Below are 26,335 nucleotides of genomic sequence, written 5' to 3'. Positions count from 1 at the left end.
TCATAATAACCTTCAGAAGTTGTGAGGAGGTGGCCCTGTTGTTTTGGATGTGATTTTATTTACCTATTAGTGTACCTACTTTTTAGGATTTTCTTTATTCTTTCACTAAGTACATTTTAAAAGCAAACAGTGGATGTTGTGGTTTTGTTAGCTGTTCTCTACAGATCCTCATCCAGTTTCTACCCATGAGTATTGGCCTGAAATTAATTATCATCCAATTTCTAAACAAGCCGACTGTCACTTCTACCCTACTCTTTCTCACTTCTGTCATGGCCATAGCAGCTGATGTTAAAACAATTTTGTTCTTGTGTAGGTTCAGAAAAAGAAGGGAATAAATAGTGAAAAACAAAAACAGTTTCTAGGAACATTTTCTGTAAGAAAACATACCCCCGCAGGTCAGGACTGACCTAATGTTGGTTTCCATGCCCTCATTTGTATAGATGATGAAAAGTGTTCTTAATTAAGAACTACCTACTTATAAATTAACTTTTAAAAGTAAGTTAACTATTTGCAATTTGAGAATTGACTGTATTATCAATTTTCACTCTTTTGTGGTTGCTTGGAGTTAAACACTGCCTTCTGATGACCACCAGATTGTCTACAACATGGCTTCCAGCCTGCCCTGTGGCTGTAATGTATGCAGGGCATACAGTTAAAAAATTTTTTTTGAATGTGTATTATTTTTGAGAGAGAGAAAGAGAAAGAGAAAGGAAGAAAGAGAGAGAGAGAACGGGGGAGCGGCAGAGAGGGGAGACACAGAATCCAAAGCAGGCTCCAGGCTCCAAGCTGTCAGCACATAGCCCAACACAGGGCTTGAGCCCACGAGCTGTGAGATCATGACCTGAGCTGAAGTTGGACACATAAGTAGCTGAGCCACCCAGGCACCCCAGGGCATAGAGTTTTTTTTAACGTACCCACAACCTGTCGCTATGATTTGTCTCCTGACTGCAGGACTTCAGCTGGTAGTAAGAGATACCAAGATAGCACCTGAAGAATTCTTCTTTGAGCTCCGGAAACCTCCAGAGCATGGCGTGCTCCTTAAGTACACAGCCAAGTTCAAAGGGCCCATGGCCACAGGTAGCTGCTTACTCTGTCATTGACTGCTTGGAGAATTTCTTGCTCTATAGTCAGTTTTATGTGTCTCAGACAAGAAGGAAAGCCACTCTGTGGGACAAACTATGAGGAGACACTGAAAAAGGAAAAACTTTTAGCTTTTAGCCCATTGGCTGAAATATTTGGGACTTCTTTCTCTGTGCCATCACCCACACCCCAAACTATGAAGCTGTTTCCTCAAGCTGTTGGTGAAATTAGTTCAATTGGTCGATTTACCTGGAGTAAATACATTTAGAACAACCTCATAGGAAGTGTCAGCTGCCACTTTCCTATGGTTTGTTCATGAAGATGAATTTGTCTTCCTTAGTTTGGTATGTTAATCTTCACAATATTTTTAGCACTGAAATTCTGATAGTATAAACTACACGTATCCTCATCCACAGAAAAGGAAACACATTTTTTGAGTATTGTCTTTGTGATGTAACACTATGGTAGGTGATATGACCAGCTTTCCAAAATAATATTTCTTACACTCTCCAATTATAAAAAATAAGACATGTTGATTGTTTAGAAAACAGAGAGAAGCACAAGGAACACAACTAATCTAATTTTTAATAGTCAGCCCATATATATCAAAGTGAGTATTATCCCTTTCAAAGTAATCACTTTGGAATACTATATGCTTATTTTAACAATCTGTACTTTCTCAAAACCTTTATATAATTCCTAATAGGTATGTAATCATGCATTCTTTTGAATATCCCTGCAGAGAGAGGGGGGCAAGTCTCTGACCTTGAAGGTAGATAGAATTTGAAGAACAACCAATCAGCATTTGGGAGTCACAAAGGCGGATTTTTAAAAAATTTACTGAACACAAGAAATGTCATCAGAATAAATTTCTAGCATCCTAAGGGAACTACTTTAAGAACATTAACAGAGCCCAGCTTCTTTAACAGTATATTTAGCTTATATTTGTATAATTAATATATAAGATACAAAGATATATATAAAATATTAGTTTTATTACTTTTTTTTAAGGCTCAATACCACTAGCACCAGTAAATCACAATAACACAATGTTAAAAGAGAAGGCTTGGAAGACAAATACAGAAAATGAATAAATTCTTTAGTCTCATTCATAATACCAATTATTACAGCCAATAATCTATCAGGGAATAGAATTGCAAATAACATCCAAGAATACCAATTCCTCAGTTGTACTCTCTAGAATCCTTGGGGTCCATGGCACTAAGGGACATTTCTCATAAAGGATTCCATGACCAAACAATTTTGAAATGCTTTAATACTTATATATCGAAGATTCTAAAATTCTAGTAAATCCTGCAGTTCAAAAATTTTTAGTTTTAAATTTTGTTTAAACCTATTTTCCCCAAAGTTATATGACCTTGAAACTTATTTCACACAATGCCTATGAAATCTATCACAAATTAGTACTCTAGACTTAGAAAGTTTGGATGTCTAACTTTAAGTAGGTTTTTCAATTTTTAGATATTTTTTATTTTAGAAAAACTTTATACTCCCAACTAAAATAAAGACCTCTACAGATTCATCAAACATAATTTATTTTCATACCTTTCTCAAAAGAATTTTAGTGTCAAGATTAGATTCTAGAAGTGTTATCATAAAGAATAGAGGCTTGACCTTTAATTCGCTAGAACTAAGAATGATGCCTGAATCTTACAGAAACAGATTTGGGCTCAATATGATTAAGAACTTACAAAAATTAGAGCCCTCTCCAGTAGAATTAGCTACCTTGTAAAACAGTGAGCCTCCCACCTTGAGAAGTGTTGAAGGGCAGGCTAAATAACCCCTTTTCAAGAGTGGTATAAAAGGAATCCTATATTGGGTGGGTGGTTGGACTAATTAACTTACAACTCCCAGAGTTTATGATCCTATATGTACTTTGAAATCCTGAGAACAAAGGTGTTATATACATGAAAAGTGTTATTCCCAGAAGTAATTGGTTTTGCACTTTATTTTATTCTCAAAAGGTGACACTTTCACATATGAGGACATTGAGAAAAATGCTCTGCAGTATCTACACGACGGCTCCTCCGCCCGGGAAGACAGCATGGAGATCTCAGTCACAGATGGCACCTCGGTGACAACCGTGGAAGTAAGAGTGGAGGTGTCACTGTCAGAGGACCCAGGGCCTCAGCTGGCTGCCGGCGCCTCTCTGAGCATTACAGTTGCTAGTAAAAGCACGGCCGTAATCACCAGGTCACATCTTGCTTATGTTGTAAGTTCTTGCCCCGCTCTTGTTCACTGCACCCCATCCCTGGGCCTGACTAGAAAATAAGGCTATGGCTGAATATTTGGGACATCAGGTATATGGCCAGATAAGGAAGTTTTTTCTCAACTTTCCCAATAGTTCTACTCTTAGAAGGAGTTACAGTGTTTACTCTGGCTGCTCCTAGTGTCTCATGAACAGACAAAGGAACGAGCAAAACTTTGATGAAAACACAATGAGATTGTGTAGGGATGGGTGACTGCCAACAAGGAACATTGCTGGTGTCAGAAAAACCCAAGTCCCCATTTTTTTTTTGAAGACCCATCCATAATATTTTGAGTGGGAATTTTCAGGAAAGAGCGTTTTAGAAGAACTTGTCTGATTAATGACTAATAACTTATGATATTTCATGGCCCACTGAGAAGAAGCCCACTTTTCACCAGCTTTTTTCTCAGAGCCAGCTCTAGACAGAATGCTGGCACACCCCTTTGGCAGTGCATCTCTGCCAGATTCCCTAGGCAAGATTACTGACTCACCCCCATCCCATGTCCCAAAGGAAGCAGTGTGTTTAGGGGACCAAGGTTTAGATTTAGGGACTCTGCATTTTTTCCCCATCTGGTATTAATTTGCTAAGTGATCCTGGTTAATTAAACTCTTCTTCTTTCTTTGATTCCACCTCTGGAGCTAAGGATAATAAGGATAATTAATTTTATTTTTCAGTTGTGTGCATTGTAAACATACATGAATTATCCATGTAAACATAATGAATAGTTTTGGCAAATACCTTGAAAATAAGGATGATTATCTGAATGGTAATCATTCTTAGTATTGAATTTTTCCTTATCAATGTTAAAATTCCAACCAATGACCTATCCCCCTCCTTTTTAAATACTATATAGTTTTAAGTAATCCTTTTCTGGGCTAAATAGTCTAGCTATAAAATCTAGTCCTGAATAGTAGCATGTAAGATAAAGCCTTAGCCTGGGAACAATTGCTTCAATTGCTTTAGCACAGATTTAGCCCTGAAATTGTCTTTTCTTAAATTATGGGAAACTGCATTCCACCCTGATTCTTCTCATGGGTCCAGTAGAGCTTCAGAACAGCTTTGATTTTGTTTTTTTCTTAATTGACAGGTGATTTTTACCATAGGTTATGGTCTTTTGAATCTTATGAAACTCATGAATTCATAAAAATGTATGAATATAGATTTAATCAATAGATCACCAAGGCTTGAAAAATGTTTGACAGGCCAAAATAGCTCTCCAGGAGCAGTTCCTGCCCATTAACTGTGTATTATAAGCTGCATATCAAAACGCAAGCCCATTGGCCACTGAACATGTATTTTTCAGAAATTGATTGAATGTGAATTTACCCACTAGAGCAGAAAGACTCCAAAAGGACTATTCTAGCCTGCTGAAAGTATAGCATATTTTAAGGACTTATCTAAGTTATATACTAACTTTTTCTCTGAGGGTTGTAGAAGAATTTTGTGCTTAGTGTCATGGGGGGTAATTTTTGTAGATATGCATAGTTAGTGAGTTTGCAGTGAACATGCAAAAACGTTAGAAAAGCCATCTGAAATGCTGGTCATAAATGGAGCAGAATATAAAACGATAGGAGCAGACAAGCCTCTTCTTAATTAGAGTATCATTAATGGCAAGAGATGTCAAGAGAGACAAAAGGCAGAAATGGGATTCTGTGTGATTTGCTTCTTAATGGCGGTTTCCTGTGCAGTTTGCTACACACTGCAGGTAAACAAGTAGTGAAAGGGTGTTTTGTAGTTACAACAGATGAGTTTTAATCCAGGCTTACCACTTACTAGCATAGTAACCCTTGGCAAGTTACTTAGCTTTCTAGGGCTAGTTTTCTCATCTGTAATGTGGGCAGGATGATATGAGATTAATCTTAAAAGGCTAATAGCATTTCTAGGCACCAGCCAAAAATATAATAATTAAAAATAGGATACCATCTATAATAACATCGCATAACACATATCTAAGAATAAATGTAAAAAAAGATGTATAATTTCTAAGGAAAATTGATACTATGTACAACTAAAAGAAAATCCAAAAGAATCTCTTAGCAAAGTTTTAGAAATAAAAGGAGAATTTACCAAGGGGTCAAAGAGAAGCTCAACAAAGCAATAGCATTGCTATACATAAGCAAAAAATAGCCACTAAATGTAACTTAAAAAATGATTACACTTATAATAGCATTATAAAATCATGTCTTTTGGACTAAATCTAACAAAAATTAGACAGTACTTCTACAGAAAAAATTGTAACAACTTAATCGACAAACATTTTTTTTTTAAACACTCAATAGGGGCGCCTGGGTGGCTCAGTCGGTTGAGCGTCTGACTTCGGCTCAGGTCATGATCTCACAGCTCGTGAGTTCGAGTCCCGCTTTGGGCTCTGTGCTGACAGCTCAGAGCCTGGAGCCTGCTTCGGATTCTGTGTCTCTCTCTCTCTCTGCCCCTAACCCACTTGCATTCTGTCTTTGTCTCTCTCAAAAATAAAATAAAACATTAAAAGCATTCAATAAATGATGGGACATGCCATACTCATGAATCACAGGATTTAATATCTAAAAGATAGCAGTTTTCCTGCAAAGTGATCCTGCCTTTCAACTGAGTTCCAATCAAAAGCCCAGTGGACTTTTTATGGATCTTGATAAGCTGATTCTACAATAAAGAACGAAGGACCAAAATTCTGAAACAGAATGCTAGGAGGGCAGGGGCTTGCCCTATCACATATCAGAATTTATGATAAACCTGCGCTATTTAAAGCGGTGTAGTAGCACAAGAATGTACGAGAGAGTCCAGAAACAGACCTACAAATGAGACTGTAATATAAAACAGGTATAGTAAGCCAGATCAGTGGAAACAGGAGGAACTACTTAAAATATAGATCTGCACAAAAGATCCTATGGGTAAAAAAAGAACTTGTTAGTGCTCCCTCACACTGTACACAGAGATTAGTAACTTCAAGCAAATCAAGCAATTCTTTGTAGGATATAGGTAAATATTTTTAGATATTGGGAAGGGGAAGAATTTTTAAACTAGAAACAAAAAGTCCTAACTATGAAGAAAAGATTAATAAATTTGACTATGTTAAAATTAAATTTATGTTTCCCTAAACATACCAGAAATAGACAAAACAGACAAGCTACAAATTGGAAGAAGGTATTTGCAATATATATAACCAAAAATAACAAAGAAAATATATCAAATGTCTACAGATTGAGAAGAAAAAGATAACCCAGATAAGATGAACAAGAGACATTAATAAGAATTTCAGAAGAGGAACCCATAGGGCCAATAAATATAAAAAGATATCATCACTTTTTTATGCATCAAGAAAAGCCGAAAAGACTGTATACCATATCATACCAATTCAACTGGAAGAAATCTAAAATTTTAAATGTTGTAGAGGAAATGAACCTATAGAAGTTTCTTTGCTGATGGAAAAGTAAACTTGAAGAAGCCACCTTGGGAAAGAATTTGGCATAGTCTTGTGAGGATGAGTGGTCATATACACTAACCATTCCACTCCTAGATTCCTATCCAAGAGAAACTTTCATATGTACACCAAAAGATATGCCCAAGAATACTCAAAGTGATACTATTTGTAATAGCAAAAATATTGAAACAAGACAAATGCCCATCAACAGGATAATAGAACCTGTGGTATACTTACTCCATAGAATATTACACAACACTCGAAACAGATGAACTATTGCTACATACAACAATATCGACGGGTCTCAGCAGTCCACTACTGAGTAAGAAGTCCCACAAGGGGAAAGTCTTTTCATAAGTTTTTTAAAAACAACTAAAAATGCTTTGTAGTAATATATCAAATCATATCAAGAAATTCAAGGAAATGAGAAGCAAGATCCAGGGTGATGGTAGCCCAATGACAAGATAAAGGAGGAACACATACATGAATGTTAATTAGCAGTGTTCTAGTCCTTGTGTTGACTGGTGGGTCAATAGATGTAAAAATAATAAAAAGAAAATGAAAAATGAACTAATACAAAAGGGTTAGGAAGGTAGGAAAATTATGTGAGAATAAAGTCTACATTCTTATCAATTTTTTTTTTTGCATCCATGATACCTTAGATAGGCCAAAGTAGTCATTTTCCTTAATTATTAAAAATAATTAATATTTTCTTAAATTATGATAGCATTTTCAGAAGAAAAAAATATCTAGCCAATTTCACACTTTTTCAAACCCACCGGTCACTTGAGATTTGAAACATTAAAATAAATGTGCCTGACATGAAATAAGCATTTCTTTGCCAAATTTACCAGTGTGGAATTTCAAAGCTATTCATTCTAATCAAGAGCCAGGAGTTCTGTCCTTGTAGTTTATCACCATCTCCGAAGACAGTACTTTGGAACTCTTAGCTGTCTTTTAAAAATTCTCTCTCAGAGGGTACCCATAATAATATTAGGAGGCAGTCTTTTGGAAGTCTGCATGTTGTATTTGATAACCCATGTGGAATAGTAGAGAAAGTTTTGAAGTATAAATTTAGGGGAAATTTTCTGAAGGTTTGCAGCTTCAATGAATTTGAGTTTCCTTCCTTACTGGTGTCAGGTGATGTGAGGAAATATGGAAAATTCTGTGACCTTGCATTGAGGCTCTGACCTGTCAACTTAAAAAGGCCCTTAGGGGTATAAACAAGAACTGACTAAAACTCCCTGCCCCAGATCACCAGATATCCTGAGCACATTCCTGATCCATACTTCAAATAACTATAACACAGCAACGGAAATTTGCATTTAAAAGTACACTTTGCCATGCAATATATATATTTTTTGTTGCTGTGGTAAAGTGCAAAGAGCCCCCATGTTCACAGCCAACTACTCTAAAAGATGAATGACTCAGAGAAACTCTCCAAGAAGATGTTGCCTGCCTCTTAGATATTTCCACAATATTCTTGAAGAAAGAAGAAATTGTTCATTGAGATATACAACTATTGTCCACTTGGAAACACAGAAAGCCAATTTTATTTCTCAATAAACAATGCAGAAGGAAAGGGAAATCGTGTTTGTTAAGATTGGTCGTCTTGGGGGTTGAGTATCTGTAGGTTCCATCCTGGTAGAATGAAATCTGTAAGATTTCCTAAATTCTTCTGTTAAACTAAACTTTTTGCATGTCAAATATTACCTAAAGTGAGTCATTGACTAAGCTAAATAACTTCCCTTCTTTCTGTTCCACAGAATTATATTTATCATTGTATTATATGTTATAATAGAATTTTAACTCTGTCTAAAAAGCAAACTGTCCTTTGAAACTCTTAAAAGAAGCCTACAACCATGTTTATAGAGAGATGACTTTCTATCTCTGACCATGTTTTGTTCTTCACTAGATGCTTGTAATAGCAATGAAACCCCATATGGCCCTTATAATAACACATACCTAAAGTGCATTTCCCCATTATTATCATAAGCTAGTCTTGAAAGAAGACATTATCAAAGAGGCATTTTACGAGGAATAGATACTAGGATTTTCAAGCACTTCAAAGTGGTGTTGCTTTATCACAAAGGGAAAGAGACTTTTCCAATTGGCAGAGAAGGAAGCACATGTGATTTTTAACTACTTTATAGGAAGTATTTATTCCTATAAATGTGTGTTCATGTCTTGCCTCATATTTGCCTGATTAGGATGATTCTTCCCCTGACCCAGAGATCTGGATTCAGTTAAATTCTCTGCCCATGTATGGTGCCCTCTTAAGAATGTCAGGACCTGAAGTGGAAGAGCTCTCGGAGGTTTCCAATTTCACAATGGAAGACATCAACAACAAGAAAATTAGGTATATAACCACTTTGTATTACTTGACAGAATTTTTAAAAATTGTATTAAAACATTTAAGCAACTAACCCATAGCTCCCTTGAAAGATTATATTGCTTCATTTTTTTAATGTTTATTTATTTTTGAGAGAAAGAGAGAAAGAGAGAGAGGGAGGTGGGGGGGACAGAGAGAGAGGGAGACACAGAATCTGAAGCAAGGTCCGGGCTCTGAGCTGTCAGCACAGAGCCCGACGAGGGGCTCGAACTCATGGACTAAGAGATAATGACCTGAGCTGAAGTTGGACGCTTAACCAACTGAGCCACCCAGGCGCCCCTATATTGTTCCAGTTTTAAACAAAGATGCAATCATCTTACCTGGCTTGTCATGTAGCTCATTCATTTGATTCTTGTCCTTACCTCTCTAGGTATTCAGCTGTGTATGAGACTGATGGTAATCTGGTTACTGATAGCTTCCATTTCTCTGTCTCTGATATGGACCACAACCATCTAGACAATCAGATGTTTACCATCACTATCACTCCTGTTGAGAATCCACCTCCAGTCATTGCTTTCGCTGACCTTATCACGGTAAACAATTCTCAGATCAATGAACAATGAGTGTTATAGAGAACTGGAATCTGTGCTGATGTAAATACAGGATTTCTACCTGAACTGGCTGCCAAGTTCTTCCCCCAAAGTATCTAGCCAATACTGTCAAGATATGCAGTTTTTAATCATGAGTTTTTTCAAAAAGTATGAAAAAATTATATGCAGAAGGTCAAATAATTATGTTTGTATTATTTAGTCAAAACTATTTATGTGCTAGGCATAAATGCTAGACGTGTAGACGTGTAATATTTTGTATATTATGCTAGATGTGTGAAGTAGTGGGAGTGAAATTATAAATGTAATATATCTTTTAGGAGTTAATCATCTAATGTCTGTAAGAACTAAAATATGGGATATGGACAATGTCCCCAAGTCACTTCTTAAGTCAATATTAATCACTGTAAATATTATTTACAGTTCCTTGGGTGTGGGGGGGATGGAGGCCATATGACATATCCCAATCATGAGGTCACCCAGACCCGAGTTCAAGTGCTGGTTCTGTTACTTACTAGCTGAGTGACCCCAGTCTAATTAATTACATATTTCTTAGCTTCCATTTCCTCATCTTTAAAATATAACTACTCCTGTTATATAGAGGATTGCTCTGATGGTTAACAGAATAGCATATAAAAGCCCCCAGTACATAACAACACATGGTAGGGATTCCATAAGAGTTAATTCAGTTTCCTTGGCCTGCTCTGTGTACATACCATAATACCAAAAATGCAGGAATTTTTCTGGTTTTGTCAAGAAAATGATACTCATAAAACTGAGTTGTTTTTAAATGGCTTTGATATTCCATACCTTGGGGAACCCATGTGGACCTTCTCCATTCCCAGCGTCAGGGTGACCTTCTACTTTGTATCTTGTAGATCTCCCTACATGAGGCCAAGAATTATTCAAAGTGAAATGGCTCAGTCATGTCCAGGAGGCTAGCAAAAAACACCAGGGACAGGTTGCAGAGTTAGCATACAAAACAGGGCCCTAAAAGAAAAAGTTAGTTCAAGCAGCTGCTTTTACTTATACTGATTTATTTGCCTCTTTAACATTAAGGTCAGCCCTTGCTTTCAAGTATGGTGAGGCCTTTCTTCCTGCACACCTACCAACATATCCTGTAAGGGGAGAAGTGGGACTTTTATCCTGGGTGGGAGCACCTGTGGGACAGTCGCCCTCACAGTATCTGAGGGAGAACAGGATGGATCATTCTGTAGCTGCGGGCTTTTGAATGTTGATAGGGAAGAAAGGCAGCCATCCTGCTGTGCCGAGGTGGGTGATTGCAATGGGCTAGAGCTGCTTTATAACCAGATCCATCACTGAAGGAAGCACAACTTTGAAGGGAGACACAGAAGTCATAGTGTCTGAGTGTAGCTTTGAGAGGCCTGGCTCCAGCATCATGCACATTCTTCATCTCGTCTGTAGAGATTCTGCCTCCTCAAAGAAGTGGAATTGGTGCTGGAAGGTCACCCCAGGCAGCACTTTTCAATTCAGTTCTTTTTACTGCAGTTCTGTGCAACCGCCCAAGGACTGTACAATATTTTCTTTCTTAGGTGGACGAGGGAGGGAGAGCCCCACTCTCATTTCACCATTTCTTTGCTGCCGACGATCAGGACAACCTCCAGGGAGACGCCATCATTAAACTAAGTGCTCTGCCCAAATATGGCTGCATTGAGAACACAGGAACAGGTACCAGCAGTAGTTTTGCTGTAGAATTGTTCTGGACCTAGAAAGAAGGGACGGTGGAAGGAGGTAACTGACTTTAGCTAAACCTGGAGGTGAAGGACTAACAGAGGAATGGATCCATTTCAAGGAAATGGGAAGAAGGAAGCTTTCATTCACTCAGAAATTTACTGAGCATTTTCTGTGTGCCAGGCACTTTTTAAGTACTAGGGGTATATCAGTAAACAAAACAGATAGAAACCCCTACCTTCATGTTGCCTTAGATCCTGGTAGGGGGAGACAGATACGAAGCCCCACCAATGGGAAGATTGTGTAAGATGCTAGGAGGTAAGTCAGGCTATGACAAAAAAATAGAGCAGGGTGGAAGATCTGTAGTGTGTGCAATGGGGATGGAGAGACACTCAGAACTGAGTGTCAAGGAAATTCCTGTCTTTTCATTGTGAGGTGGCTGCCGTTTAGCTGAACCATAGTTTATGTCCCAGCTCCTTTTAAAGATATGACATGAATTGAAATGCATGCTTGTCTATCTGTGACCCTCTCCTCAACATCCCTCCCCCTCCACCATCTGCCCTGGACCCACCGCCCTTGATGGTTATCACAAGGAAGGAGAGGCAAGCAGGCGTGTGCTGTCCACCAGGCCCTCTGAGACCCAGGTGACTGGCAGTTGAGACAGCTCCTGGCAGGTTACTGTGTTTCTGCCTCTGCAATGAGATTCCTGAATGCCAGCGCTTGGCTCTAATTGGTGTGCAGCTAGCAGCTCCCACGGAGAGGCCTTTCACTGAAGGTGTCTGTGGCCAGCATGTTGCCTGGGATCTGAGCCTGGTTACCAGAAATCCCTTTAGCAGTGGCCGTGTTTTCCTGTAGAAAATCTCAGGTCCTTTCCCCATCTTGCCTTTCATTGTATGTACGTAGTTTGTTTATCCCTCAATTTGATTTATCTCAACAAATGTATGTGCTAGATACAAAGGATGTAAAGATGAGTCATAGCCCCTGCCTTGAGAGGGAGACAGATATGAAGACTGATGAATCACAATAAATAAAATGCTGGGACAGGGAGAGGGGCAAACTCTGAGAAGGTACATAGGGCAAAACGATTAATTTTGCCTGAGATGGCAGAAAAGGCTGAGGAAGTGACATGTGCACTAGAACTTGAAGGGTTCGTGGGAGTCTCACTGTGGGCAGAGGGAAGAGCATGGGCAAAGGTGGGAAATCATGAAACGGTAGTTGCCCCTTTGCACTTCTCTTCTCTCCGGGTGGTTGCTTATTAAGCCTTCCTAACAGTTTTACGTTAACCTGGAATGCATGCAGAGGAGTATGTCACTGATCTAGAAGTTAAATTTCTGGCAAGCCTCAGCTCTCTAAAAAGTGATTCTCAAACCTTACTGTGTGTAAGACTCACCTGGAGGGCTCGTGAAAACAGTTTCCCGAGCAGCAAGCTCAGAGTTCCTTTTTGCAGAGGCTGGTGAGGCCCTTGCATTTGCATTTCTCCCCAGCTCATAGGTGATGCCACTGCTGTTGACCCAGGAAGATGCCTGGAGAATCACTGCTCTACATTAGTATGAGCCTGGAAGTAAGGAAAAGATGGTGGGGGGGGGGGGGGTGGGGAGTGAGAGGTACAAATAATTATCCCAAGACAATTTAAGGACTCCAGCCTTTGCTCCATGGGTGTTCAGAACTGAGCCTGTTTTGTATATATGAAACCAGCTCCCTAGATTCAGAATCCAACAGATCAGCCTAATGCCTTTTTAAAAATATTAGAAGCAATTTTAACTTCTTACTGGCAAGACGGGAAGAAACAATAATTATATTGTTAGGTATAAAATCCTACAGCATGGGCTCTACATTCATTTAGTACCAACACAAACAGAACAGTACCCACCTTCGTTGCCTCTAGGCACATAAGACTGTGTTCCAGCACAAGGCAGTAATAGATGCTGATAATGATAGCCTGCATGCATTGAGAACTGTTTAATTTGTGCATAGTATATTCTGCTTAAGAAGGCAAGGAAGCAAAATGAGAATGATTTTACGTGAGAAAACAGAAGATGCAATTAAAAAAAATTTTTTTTTTAAGTAAGCTCCATGCCCAACATGGGACTCAAACCCACGATCCTGATATCAAGAGTGAGATGTTGTACCAACTGAGCCAGCCAAGTGCCCCTAGAAGGTGCAGTTTTAAAACTTGGAAGGATTGGTGCTTAAAGCTTCACTGACAGATTCACTTGTTGAACAGCATGTTTTCCAATGACAGAAAAGAAGTCATTACTCTATTTGAGTATATATTTAGGCATCATTTAGTTTGCTTAGGCTCTTTGACCCAAATAAAGAAGCCACCTTTATTTTATTTGTAGTGATCAATGTAAAGGGAAAATAAAAATTTGAAGGAATTACATACAGCACTTCCTTCTGGAAACACTGAACTGTATGTCCTAGGGATTATCAGGTCACTGGTCACTTAGACTCTCCTATGTTATGCTTCTGATGTCAAGAAGAATTAAACTGATGGGTAAAATCTAAGAAAATTCATGTCATTGAAGAAGAAACAAATGTCCTGAGCTCTTCAAACAAATTACAAATAAAACATTTTCATTCCTAGTCTTTCTGTTGGGAGGTTAACAAAAAAAAAAAAAAAAAAAAAAAAAAGATACTATCTATAATTCAGGAAGTCAGTGGCCTTTTGATTTATGACCTGATCTTTGCAAAGGGCCATGGAAGAGAGAAAAAGAAAGCCTTGTTGTTTTGAGATCTTCTATATACACTTTTCTTTGTTGATATGTATCCAGGGAATGTTTGAAGACACGGGGATTTCTTTTCTTTTTCTCCTCTCTTTAGAAGAAAATGTGGTAACAGTTTAAAATCAACCAATTAGAGAGACTCACACCAAAAAAGAGACAAGTCATCTGTCATGTAGACAGTGCTTACTCTCCCTCTTGCCCTTTTCCAGTGTTTGGTTGGGGTTGGTATGAAAAGTAGAGTTAACCAGAACCTGCTCTATCTCTGGAGCTCTGAATGATACTTGAGAATCTCAGTCGCTGAATGGCACCTAAGCTCTGAATGGTCCCCGAGCATCACAGTAGCCCTGGTGTACCATGCCAGGGTCTAAGCTCTGACCCAAGGGGAGGTTTCTTAGATAAAAAGGTATACAGTTAGCCTTTTTTTATATAGAGAAGGAGGCTTCCTCTTGCAGGATGTGCTAGGCATAGTGGTTTTGAAATTGACTAAGGCTCAAGGTAGAACCTTTGCTATTGTATCATTACTTGCCCCAGGATTTACTTTATCACAGATTTCTAACAAAACAACCTGATTCTTGCTATATAAAATAATAACATTCTGAGTGCTTTCATGCATATTATATCATTTGATTCCCTGTGGAAACAGCAGGGCAAATATAACCATGTATAGATGAGGAATAGGAGGGAAACAGGGATCAAACCCCAAGTCTTATATTGCTAGTCTTGGGCCCTTTCCATTCTCCATTTTTATCCTCTAATGAATTTTCATCTTTTGTTGATAATAGTGTCATGTTTTCTAGTTCAGCCTAGTAAGCAGGAATTGAGGGATCAAGGTAAAAGTTCTCTCTTGATGTTGATGCAGGTGATCGTTTTGGCCCTGGAACCACCAGTGACCTGGAGGCATCATTCCCTATTCAAGATGTCCTGGAAAACTACATTTACTACTTTCAAAGTGTTCATGAAAGCATTGAGCCAACCCATGACATTTTTAGTTTTTATGTAAGTGATGGAAACAGTCGTTCAGAGATCCACAGCATCAATATCACCATTGAGGTAAAGACTTTGAGGTTGGAAAAGTTGGGCCTTTGATGACAATATCCCATGATTAGATAGCTCTATATGAACTGAAAAGCAAAAAAGATTCCATTTGACCTTCAGTTTTAGAGGTCAATTTAAAAATATAACCCTGACTTTTAGGAAACTTGTAGAATTAAGGCTGGCATTTGGGGATGGTCTGACTTGGAAATCTGAATTTTCACTTCAGGGTAAAATGTATTCATTCTGTGTAAGAGCAGTTTGTGAAGGTCATACAAGAGAAACCCTGGCAATCTCATATTTAGACAAAAACTAACATATGCCTATTTTTCCCTGAAATTATTATATGTAGTCCTAGATACATATTTGCCTTTTCTTATATTTTAATGCATTTATTCGTTAAATTGTAACATCAAAGAAATGTGTCCTTTGATGCTGTATTTATTCTCGTTTGAGCAATTACATAGCTTGCTCTACCAGCCCGGGGAGAGAGAAAGATAAAAGATAAAACTCAGCATGGAATACCCTCTGCCTTGGGAAAATATCCTCAATACCCTACCCTTCAGGAATTGTAAAGCGGGGCTGGCACAGGGTCAGGGAGACTCTGAGAGACTCACACTTTTAAATATGATGGCCTCCTACAGTACTGTGGTATTTTGGGGCTTTCCAAGACAGTTCTGATTTCAAAGAATGTGTTATTTTGTCCCCCAAATATGCTTGCACTTCTCCAACCACATGTCCATGAAAAACATGATCATTGTACCTGTGGAAAACATCCAAGGCGATTTCTGTAGAACGTCAGTTTCTTTTCAAGGAGACATTTTGCTTGTGTGCTTTGCTGTCTTTCCCAACTAACCATTTTGATGGGGAACTAAAGATTGTGACACATGACATGCTATTTCAATAGTGAAAGTTGGTGTGAACATGTTACTTTCTCTGAATAAGATACATTTTCTTTCTTCTTAAACCAATATCTGTGTGAGACCTGATATTTTATACTTTAATCAGAGGAAGAACGATGAGCCTCCCAGGATGACCTTGCGGCCCCTTGGTGTGCAGCTCAGCTCAGGAGTGGTGATAAGCAATTCTTCTTTGAGCCTACAAGATCTGGACACTCCGGATAATGAGCTGGTTTTCGTATTGACAAAAAAGCCTGACCACGGTAGGACACAACTGCTATGGCGAGCTTCTTAATTGAGATCCCCAATAGGTTGTCAGAATAAACATGTAGATTTCTGTTGGTTATTCCTCCACCTCACCTGTACATAGTCCATTCTTTGCATCAAAGTATAATCAGATTCACAGCTAGCCAATATTCTTGGGGTCACAGTTGACACCAGTTGCTCTAAAAGCCTGAATCCTAGGTAATTGGTGTATCTGAAATTCAATTTCAGCTCTTTTCCTGCTTGCCTGTATAACCTCAGGCAAAATGGGTTTAGAGTCCTCTTGTAAGAGTAGGGCTTCATTGCTTGTTAATCCTGGGCCATCTCATGCAAGGAACAGCATGGCCACCTTGATATTAATTGCACAAGGTATGCACTTCAGGTTAGAGGTGTGCTAGGTGTCTTTATGAGCTAGGTCCTCTTGCAAAGAAAGCACTTTTCCTGATTAAACCAGAGGTAAAAACCACCATGGGAATCTTTTACCTACTTGTTTTCTAAGTGCCATCCCTCTGGTACTAGCTAAAGCTCTGGAACTTTCATCTCCCACGTGGTATCCTAGTATATGATAACACTCTTGGTCTTTTAAAGATGAAGTTGTTGCTGTTGATGGAAGGTTAATAGAAGAGTCTGTTGGTCATTGCATTTTATCGTCCCTTCCTTCACTTTCACTTTCTTTAATGAAGCACTTTAACTGTCCCATTGTGATACACATGACCCTTGAAGACAGAAAAAGATGCCTCCACCCAAAGATGTCTTGTGTCTTTCTGAATTTAAATGGAATTGAAAACACAGTCCCTTCTCCCATCCCAGATGCCCCAGAAGGAAGGCAGCAAGTGACGAGTGCTATTTTCACTTTGTAGAAGGGAAAAATAAGGTTTAAATAGTGGCGTGAGTTTGAATTCATGGAGGGAGACTTGACTTCTAAGCCACTGTATTACCACATCCATTGTGTCTCCTTAAGAGATTTTTAAACAGGAAAAGGAGGATTTTATCATATTTATTTGTAGATGAGGCCACAGGGCAGCACCCTGTGCTTAAATATTTAGAAAATTCTGAGTTGTTGGTCATTTATGTGTGTGTGACACCAAGAGCCTCTGAGGTGCTTGACATCTTATCCAGGCTCATACTAGTTGACAAAGCCAAGCCAAGTTTTGGCGCCATATGTATTCTACCACTTTTTCTTTGTTTTTCTTTACTTTTTTCCTCAGGTCGTCTGCTCTGGAGGCAAACTGCTTCTGAGCCTCTGAAGAACGGGAGGGTTTTAGCTCAGGGCTCCTCCTTCACCTACCAGGACATCCTGGCTGGACTGGTCGGGTACATGCCTGGTGGTCCTGGTGTGGCAGTGGATGAGTTCCGGTTCTCCCTCACGGATGGCCTCCACACGGACACAGGGAGGATGGAGATATACATAGAGCTGCCTACAAGCAGCGCCCCCCACTTGGCTGTAAACCGAGTCCTTCAACTCTCAGCAGGTACCACAGGAATGGAAGAGAGTGGCTGTGGTCCCTCTGTCCTTATTTCTTCCTTGTCAGTGTGCACGTTTGTTCTGTGGGAGGATAGTGAAGTAGGCATTCAGAACTCAGGGAGACTGGAGGTGGGAAGAACTATTCTTTTAAGGACACTAAGAGTTATGATTGACTAATGTAGATCTCTTAAATTCTTTGGACCAGATACCTTTGTCTTTGAATTCAAGAAAAGATTAAGAAGAACTTATAGTACTTCCAAGACCCTCAGAAACCTTAATTTATCCAGCTACTCATAGGACCAGGTTTCTTAGAACAGGGCCACTGCCCAACCAATCCCACAGAAAAAAAAACAAAACAACAATAACAACAAAAAAACTCAAGCAGAATTCTCAAGATACTCATTAAAAAAAAAAAAAAATAAGTGGGTGGGGAGGCATGGGGGGCAATTGGGGAAATTATCATACACCAAAAGAGATTATGAAAATAATTGAGAATCATTAGATATAGTATCCTAGGGTCTAACTTCACAATTTTGCCTACACATAAGCTGCACTGAAAGACCTGGGACACGTGTCAGTCTCAAAGTCAGTTGTGGTAGGGAGTTACTGAGTTAGAGAGTGGGCCTTTTGCCCACAAAACATCTGCATCACCCTGGGTGGGGTCCTGGTTTTTTTTTTTCCTACTCCTCATATATGTATATAATGTCTATTTAATTTTGAGAGAATGCAAGATGGGGAGGGGCAGAGAGACAGAGCAGAGCATCCGAAGCAGGCTCTGCACTGACAACAGAGAGCCCAGTGTGGGTCTTGAACTCATGAACCACCAGATTATGACCTGAGCCTCAGTTGGGCTCTCAACCAACTGAGCCACCCAGGTGCCCCACATGTATTTTGTAGTGAAAACTATATGGCATAATGGTATTTGAAACTCTGGAGATTCCCAAAAGTCCCAATTATTAGGTCTGAGATTTAACTTTACCCTATTTATAAGCTAGTGAGTTAGCCTGTTACCGTTTCATGAGTGCTGATAGAACACTTGAGGCTCCTCGGTCAGAGACAGAGTGCTTTGTTACTCACAGCATAACCGGAAGCATTGCCATCGGTAAGTCTGCACTCTGCACTTGTCTCCCTCTGCACTCCAAGTCTGGTGGAGGTGACGCAGAAGGCCCAGATGGGTGCCTTCACATGCAATGGATGCAATATAGAAGAGGAGCACGGAGCCTGGCATCCCCCCACCCCACCTTGTAGTGACAGTAAGAAAGCCTGATCTTTGTCCCAGAGGAGGATGCCACTTCATCCCTCAGGGCCACTTGCTGAGAATGGCCTGAGGAAAGAATGGTTAGGCCTTGCACTGTTGGCATTACCCAGCGAGAACACACAGGATGCTCAGGGCCCAGCCAGACACCAGGATGTGTTATGCAAGAATGACTAAGATCTGCATACCAGAATTTACTGTTTTTAATGTGAGAAAATGGATGGACAGAAAAGCAAGGGGCAGGTGCCTTGCCTCCATCCCCAACACCTGCACGGCCTTACAAGGCCCAGCACTCGGGTCTCCCTATTTGTAATCCTTGTAAACATGGATTTTAACTATTTGGTCTGAGATGGCAACAAGATATATTTGTAAGCTTATGTGAAGCTGTCTCTTATGATTTGGTGATCCTGAAGACAATAAATACGTTAGGACACCTGGGTGGCTAGTCGGCTAAGCATCAGACTCTTGATTTTGGCTCAGATCATGATCTCACAGTTCATGAGTTTGAGCCCTGCATCGGGCTCCATACTGATAGTGCAGGGCCTGCTTGGGATTCTCTCTCTTTCTCTCTCTGTGTGCCCCTCCACTGCTCACTCTCTGTCTCTCTCTCTCTCAAAATAAATACATAAGCACTAAAAAAAAAAAAAAAATAAGACAGCAAATAAGTTAGGTCCAAACAGGTCTCATCATAGATCTGGGAGTTATGACATAGATTGAAGGAGGGGTAACTGATAGGTCACAGGAGTAGAGAGAGCATAGGGAGAGTGATGATTAACAAACTGGAGGTGGGGACTGTTTCACTTAGGGAAATTAAAATGTATGCATCTGGAGACGAAGAAGGGCAAGCAAGCACCTGGTACATAAACCAAGGCAATATGTGATAATTTAGTCTCTAGCCTCCCCAAATCACTTGACATACTATTCAAAGGCAATGATGGGCAGTGACCTAACCTCTCCCATTCTCTCCCAGGGTCTGTGGCACGCATCACAGAACAGCACTTGAGAGTGACAGATACGGACTCAGATGACCGTCAGGTGATGTACATCATGAAGGAAGATCCTGGGGCAGGGCGCCTGCAGATGGTAAAGCATGACAACCGAGAGCAAATCTCCGTTAAAGGCCCCATCCGGAGTTTCACCCAGGCTGACATTACCCAAGGTCAGCTACCTCACTTCTGCCTGTACAGACTTCTACAGAGCCACCCACAGTAGTAAAATGGGAGTTCAATGCCTGGTAGCTTATGGCAGCACACTGCACTCTTTGTTTTGAATAAGAGCTGAGTTATAGTTCCATTTATGCTTTCTTGTCTCCTCAATTTTTTGTTTAAAAAAAAAACTATCCTTCTTGGCTAAAATGTGTTCATGCCTTGACATAGCATTGATGAAATTTGGGGCGATTATGGAGGGAAAAAAAATCACTTTGACTTGCTATGATGCTCAAAAGTGTGTGTGAGAGGGAGAAAGGAAAAAGAAGTGAATTGGGATGGATTAAGGTGAAAATTATGCCTGCCTTAGGTGAACAATTTATATCTCTTTTTTAGCTCCCCAAAGAGCACAAGTTAATGAACTAAGCAAAATGGAAGGGCATAAATCGGAGCTGCCTGGGGGAGATTACATAGCTCATCCCTCCTCCAGGAAATGCTGATGTAATGTAAAAGCATAAGTGTTAAATGCTACGTAGTTACTGTACAATTCTTCCAGGGGTAAAAGAAAAAAAAAAAGTTATGTAATGGGGGAAAAAAGTAACCCAAATCCAAAGTCATGTGATGATGTGCAATTCCATTTAGAGGTGGAAATATGTCCTCAGGAGAGGAAATAACGGTCTTGTCCATGCATTAACACTCAAAATGGGTAGCAGCTAAATTCTCACTGGACCTGTCTGTACTTTGCCAAAGGGGGTGGAATAGACAAAGGGATAGTAATATCTTAGTTATCCTTGCCTCAGTGTCTCCTTTTTAAAAATGAGACCAGGCACCTCTCCCCAGATGTTTGGTTCTATTTACATTGCTAGGTACTTAGCAGTGAGACTGTCCCTGAACAAAAATGTAAGATGTTGAGCTTGTCCCTTTTGATCCTTTTGACTTCGATGTAGAGTTTATCTGTTAACTCTTTGGTTGGTTATATCCAGTGTTGTTTCAAAAATGACTTAAAGCTGCACTGGGAAATGGGATTGATGAGCTCTGGGAGGAATACGGGCTGTGGCTCCGTGTCCCTTGCCCTGTGACATGGGTGTATAACCAATGATGTGGGTGCTGTTGCTGCACATATTCCATGTGGGCAATTTTGTTAATCTGGTTACTCATAAGACTTCCTTAGAATCTTTCACAAAAGCTGAGCCTCAACCATAAAGCAGTCTTACTTGGGATGATTTTATTATGAGAGTGTTTTTTATTATGACGAAGTCAATAGTGGGAGGGGAAAGGGAGGAACTGAAAACTTTAGATTAAAATGTCTACAGCAATATCAAAGTGAGGAAGGTGTTAATTGATTTGCTGGTGTGAATACCAATCAGATTCCCACCTCATGCTTCAGAAATAAGGGCAGAAAGCACTAATAGCGAATCTTTATTTTCTTGTCCTTTTTTACAGGCCAGGTAGAATACAGTCATGGGAAAGGAGAATCTGGTGGGAGCTTTGCTTTTAAATTTGATGTGGTCGATGGAGAAGGCAACACATTGATCGGCCAGTCATTTTCCATCAGTGTTTTGGGTAAGGGGGCATTGGGTTTCTAAAAATATTCCAGCAGTTCTGGGGTTATATAGTCTACACTGTGCTTACCTTGAGGCTGGAGACTTTCCTTTACCCAGCCCACATGGGAATCTGGAATACTGTCCCCTCTGTTGTGTGAAGCTGATCCTTGGTGCACTCCCTGAAGGACAGGCCTAAGGATTATTCTGATTTTACTCCTGGGCACTAGGCCCAGAATTGAAGAAAGGAAGCTGAAAGGATCCTCTTTCAAATTACTACTTCTGATATTTTCAGAAGACAACTCCCCACCAGTCGTCACCACCAACAAAGGGCTGGTCTTGGATGAGAACTCGGTGAAGAAGATCACCACTCTGCAGCTCTCTGCCATGGACCAGGAGAGTAAGCCTGCAGAATTGATCTATAGAATCACTAGAAAACCTGAACTGGGCCATCTAGAGCATGCAGCGTCACCCGGTAAGCCTATCACCTCTTGCTTCATCAAACCAAAAGTTGGGATTTAGTAAGCGTTGGGGGTAAGCCATGTATGCCTAGAATCTGCCGTTGTTAGTATTTACTTTTTGCATTACGAATTTTGACCATTATATACTGCCTTGCATTACATTTGGCATGCAATAGATACTCAATAATTTCTTGCTGAAACCTGAATGAACGATTGCAATTTTATGTAAGCAATCTTGTCTCCATAACTAGATTGTCAATTCCTTGAGGGCAAACACTGCACCCTGTTCTTCTAAAGTCTGAGCACCCGGCACAGTGTGATGCACTGTGCTTAATCCAGGAAATGTAATTCAGGAAAGGAACGCCTGGATGGCTCAGTCAGTTTAGTGTCTGACTCTGGCTGAGGTCGCGAACTCGCGGTTCATGACTTTGAGCCCCATCTCAGGGTCAGTGCTGACAGCTTGGAGTCTGGAGTCTGCTTCGAATTCTGTGTCTCCCTCTCTTTCTGCCCCTCCCCTGCTCATGGTCTGTCCTTCTCTCTCTCTCTCACTCAAATATAAATAAACATTAAAAAAAATTTTTTAAGGTAATTCAGGAAATAGCAAGTGAGTATGTGTATAGAGCAAGATTCTAGTTTAGCTGCTGCTGAGGAGAGAAAAATAGATATAGGAGATCCCAGCCTCAGTCTCTAAGAAAACGGTACAGGACATTGCATCCTCACCCTCCAGTGTGCTCTATTGGATGAGATAAGAAACCTCTGCATATAACCATATATAAGAGAAGAATATGGTAGGTATTTTAAGAGTTGTATAAACCTGGTGTCATAGAAGCTCAAAAATGGGAGAGGCTAAGGGCACCTGGGTGGCTCAGTCAGTTAAGCATCTGACTCTTGATTTTGGCTCAGGTTATGGTCTCACGATTCATGGATTCAAGCCCCACATCAGGCTCTGCACTGACAGTGTGGAGCCTGCTTGGGATTCTCTCTCTTTCCCTCTCCCTTTGCCATTCCCCTGTTCAGTCTGTCTCAAAAATGAGTAAATAAATGTTTAAAAAAAATGGGAGAGGCTACATTGGGTAGGAAGGTGCACAGAGATGGCATTTAAAAGAGCCCTTAGAAGGTAGACTTTGGGCAAACAGAAATTGTGTTATTTTCAGAGATGGGAATGGCATGGGGGTACATTCCAAAAATGATGAGTGGCCCAGTTTAGCTAAAGCATATACTCTGAAAACAGGAGTAGATGTGGCTCTTGGGCAGAGTGAGATTTTATGCAGGGTCCTCAAAGCTGGGATAAGTAATCCCTATTAAATTCAATAGGCGATGGAGAGTTACTACAGAATTCTGAGCAGGTTAGGAAAGCGAAATTCATCTAATGTCTAACAGATGAGTGAAAGAAAGAAAAAGGAGGCAGTGATAGTTGGTTGGAAGTTTCACATTTGGGCTCAATAGTCGGTAGTGAGGTTTCACCCAGACGGGCAGCGGTGGGTATAGGAAGGTGGGAATGATGTAAGCGATAATACCTGGCACCCAGTAAATATTCAATAGACAGTGGTTGGTGGAAGGAAGGGAGGAAGGGAGAGAGGGAAGGAAGAAGGAATTTCAGAGTGGAAACCTATAGAAATTGGCTGAGTGGATGTGAGGCACTGAAGATGCTTGCTGAGCAATGTAAAGGCAGAGGTGTCTTTATTTCGTACATCATAGAGGCAGTGATCATTTGCAGGAGATTTAGAGCTTCACTGGTTTCCTTTGGATTTTAAGTTACAGAGCCTTCATTCTTTCAACCAGGGGAATGACAAAACAGAGGATGTACTCACTGTGATTCTACTCACTCTCTAATACAGGAAGTCAGAGCATAAGCAAACAAGCAAGCAAATGCATCCTATAACAATGGTTATGAGTATTAGAAGGAGAAATAAGAATGTTCCAGGGTGCAGGGAAAAAGGGGGTAAGGGAAGAAGGACTCCCTAACATGACACTTGAGAAGAGGTCTGAGGAGAGTGAGGGAGCCAGCCATGCTGATGTTATAAGGAAAAGGCTTTCAAGACAGAGGGGTCAGTGAGTGTAAACACCTTGAGTTGGGATCAGCGTGGCACATCCAGTTCCAAAGGCAGCAAGACCAGTGTGGCTGGGGCAGGGTGAATGAGAGGAAGAATGAGAGGGAGACCCATGGTGAGAGATGGAGGGTAGTGTGTCAGAGGATGGGAGGGGAAGGCACACCGACCGTGGTGATGGGGATGGCGGAGGAGAAAGTGTTGAGTCTTTGGTGGGAGGGCATGGGGGAAGATGGGGAGATTGGCGAAAATCCCTAATGCAGGGGTGCCTGGGTGGTTCAGTCAGTTAAGTGTCCGACTTCAGCTCAAGTCATGATCTCACAGTTCGTGGGTTTGAGCCCCGCATCAGGCTCTGTGCTGACAGCTCAGAGCCTGGAGCCTACTTTTGGATTCTGTGTCTCCCTTTCTCTACCTCTCGCCTGCTCATTCATTCTCTCTCTCTCTCTCTCTCTCTCTCTCTCTCTCAAAAATAAATAAACATTAAAAAAAAATCCCTAATGCAAATGGAAGCAAATGGCCTACCCTTTTGTCCCAAAGTTCCTGGGGGAAGAATGCGCATCAGCACTCCTAAGACCTTGGCTGCAGGAGGTATTTGATAACTAATTCATGAGCTAATTGCTTCTGCCAGAATTCTGTCAGGTTGCTGATTGTATCTCTCCAAAGATGAAAGGGCAGACTCTTGGCTGTTGTGTTAGGCAGCTGCATCCACACTGTACAGAGCTTGAAAAGCACTGAGCCTCATGCAAGGCACTGTGAGCTGCCTTCCTGATGGTAAACCCCAGCCCCCGCTCTTCTCTGACCCTGGGCTGTATCAAGAGTTCAGTGCGAGGCTGCTTCAGTGGCTCCTTTTCTGTTTTTACAGTCTCAGCCTTCCCTGGGCTTAAATTCTGGTTGCCAAGACCAACCCAGTGCTGCTTAGAGAAAGACTCTTAATGATCATACTTCTCCCTTGGGAAAGTACCCTCCGCAAAAGGAGGGAGGGCTCCCTTTCCCCAGGACACTTCTTTCACCTCCCTTTTCCACCAGGCTTGGCTTCCTAACCCACTTGACTCGCGCCCCCGCCAGTTTTTCTCCATCCACCTGTTTCTAGAAACTGTCAGTGGACCAGATATGAGGATCCAGCCCCCTCCCCTTTACCCTTAGGGGCTCCTCCCCATTGCTAATGGAACAGAGCTTCCCTGTCCCTTCCCACATCTCCAACCCCATTCTGAGTCATTTCTGTAGCATTTAGACAGAATTCTCACATTCCCTGTCTGCCCTAAGAGAGAATATTTTTATGAATTTGATACTTTAGATGTAAAAGGTGTCCCTTCAGAGGAAATGCATGTTGATATCTTACATTCCTCTCTTAAGGCAGCTGGCTCAGTTTCGAGAAAAGCCTCTGCACCTTGCCTTTTTGCCTCAGTGGGTGCGGATGGGTCTACCAGGAGCTGGGGTGGGCTGGCCTGTGCTTTGCGAGAAGCAAGCTCCTAGGCCAGTGTCTTGTGGTGCAGGCACTGAGCTATTTTGGGACTGATGCCTCTCGGAATTATCAGTTTCCATCAGTGCCTGCAGATATCCTTTCACTGGTTAACTATGAAGTGGACTTATTCTCATACTGTCTGTCTTGGTCAGTGAGTTGTTCTTTTTGGATAGACAGGGCAGGTGTGGAGATCCTATTTTTGTCCCCTGAGATCTAGGGAGCCACATGCCTGTACAGACTGTGTAGAAGACAGACATGGGCCTGCCCGTGTGTGCCCTTTGCAAGGTTGAAGGGCCATCCCCTCATGTCAGGGACCCTAAAGATCCTCGTTTTCCTGTGAAATCAGAGTAAGGAGTTATTAGGATAGAAGCTAAGTCTCTGGAACAAAAAGACTCTAAATTGCAGTGCCTTCCACAAGAAATTCATTTTCTCTCACAGAAAAATCCGGAGGCAGGTGGTCCAGATGGCCTAAAGTGGCTCCGTGATCCTCAATATGAGGCTTCCATCTCTGTCTGAGGTGACCACTGTAATTGTTGCCATTCCCCAGCCAGCAGTAATAGGCAAAGGCCAGGGGAGCCCACATCCATTTCTATTTTAGGAATATTACCGAAAGAACACACATCAATTTTGATCACATCCC

At 40.8% G+C, this 26,335-nt stretch overlaps 1 protein-coding gene across 1 annotated transcript in view; it reads left to right on the top strand.

The window, feature by feature from the left end:
- FRAS1 (Fraser extracellular matrix complex subunit 1) overlaps positions 1 to 26,335 on the top strand; it is a 431,004-nt gene that overhangs the window by 330,215 nt on the left and 74,454 nt on the right. The window contains exons 37-47 of the mRNA XM_045473641.1: positions 952 to 1,077; positions 3,066 to 3,313; positions 8,976 to 9,124; positions 9,528 to 9,690; positions 11,259 to 11,394; positions 14,983 to 15,173; positions 16,164 to 16,317; positions 17,527 to 17,790; positions 20,009 to 20,197; positions 21,627 to 21,746; positions 22,020 to 22,199. Coding sequence (XP_045329597.1) covers positions 952 to 1,077; positions 3,066 to 3,313; positions 8,976 to 9,124; positions 9,528 to 9,690; positions 11,259 to 11,394; positions 14,983 to 15,173; positions 16,164 to 16,317; positions 17,527 to 17,790; positions 20,009 to 20,197; positions 21,627 to 21,746; positions 22,020 to 22,199 — 1,920 coding nt within the window. The remainder of the gene's footprint in view (positions 1 to 951; positions 1,078 to 3,065; positions 3,314 to 8,975; positions 9,125 to 9,527; positions 9,691 to 11,258; positions 11,395 to 14,982; positions 15,174 to 16,163; positions 16,318 to 17,526; positions 17,791 to 20,008; positions 20,198 to 21,626; positions 21,747 to 22,019; positions 22,200 to 26,335) is intronic.

The sequence above is a fragment of the Leopardus geoffroyi genome, chromosome B1 (assembly GCF_018350155.1).
Source record: "Leopardus geoffroyi isolate Oge1 chromosome B1, O.geoffroyi_Oge1_pat1.0, whole genome shotgun sequence".
In the NCBI taxonomy this organism is placed as follows: domain Eukaryota; kingdom Metazoa; phylum Chordata; class Mammalia; order Carnivora; family Felidae; genus Leopardus; species Leopardus geoffroyi.
Note: the sequence above shows the minus strand (reverse complement) of the source record. Positions and strands in the feature narration are given on the sequence as shown.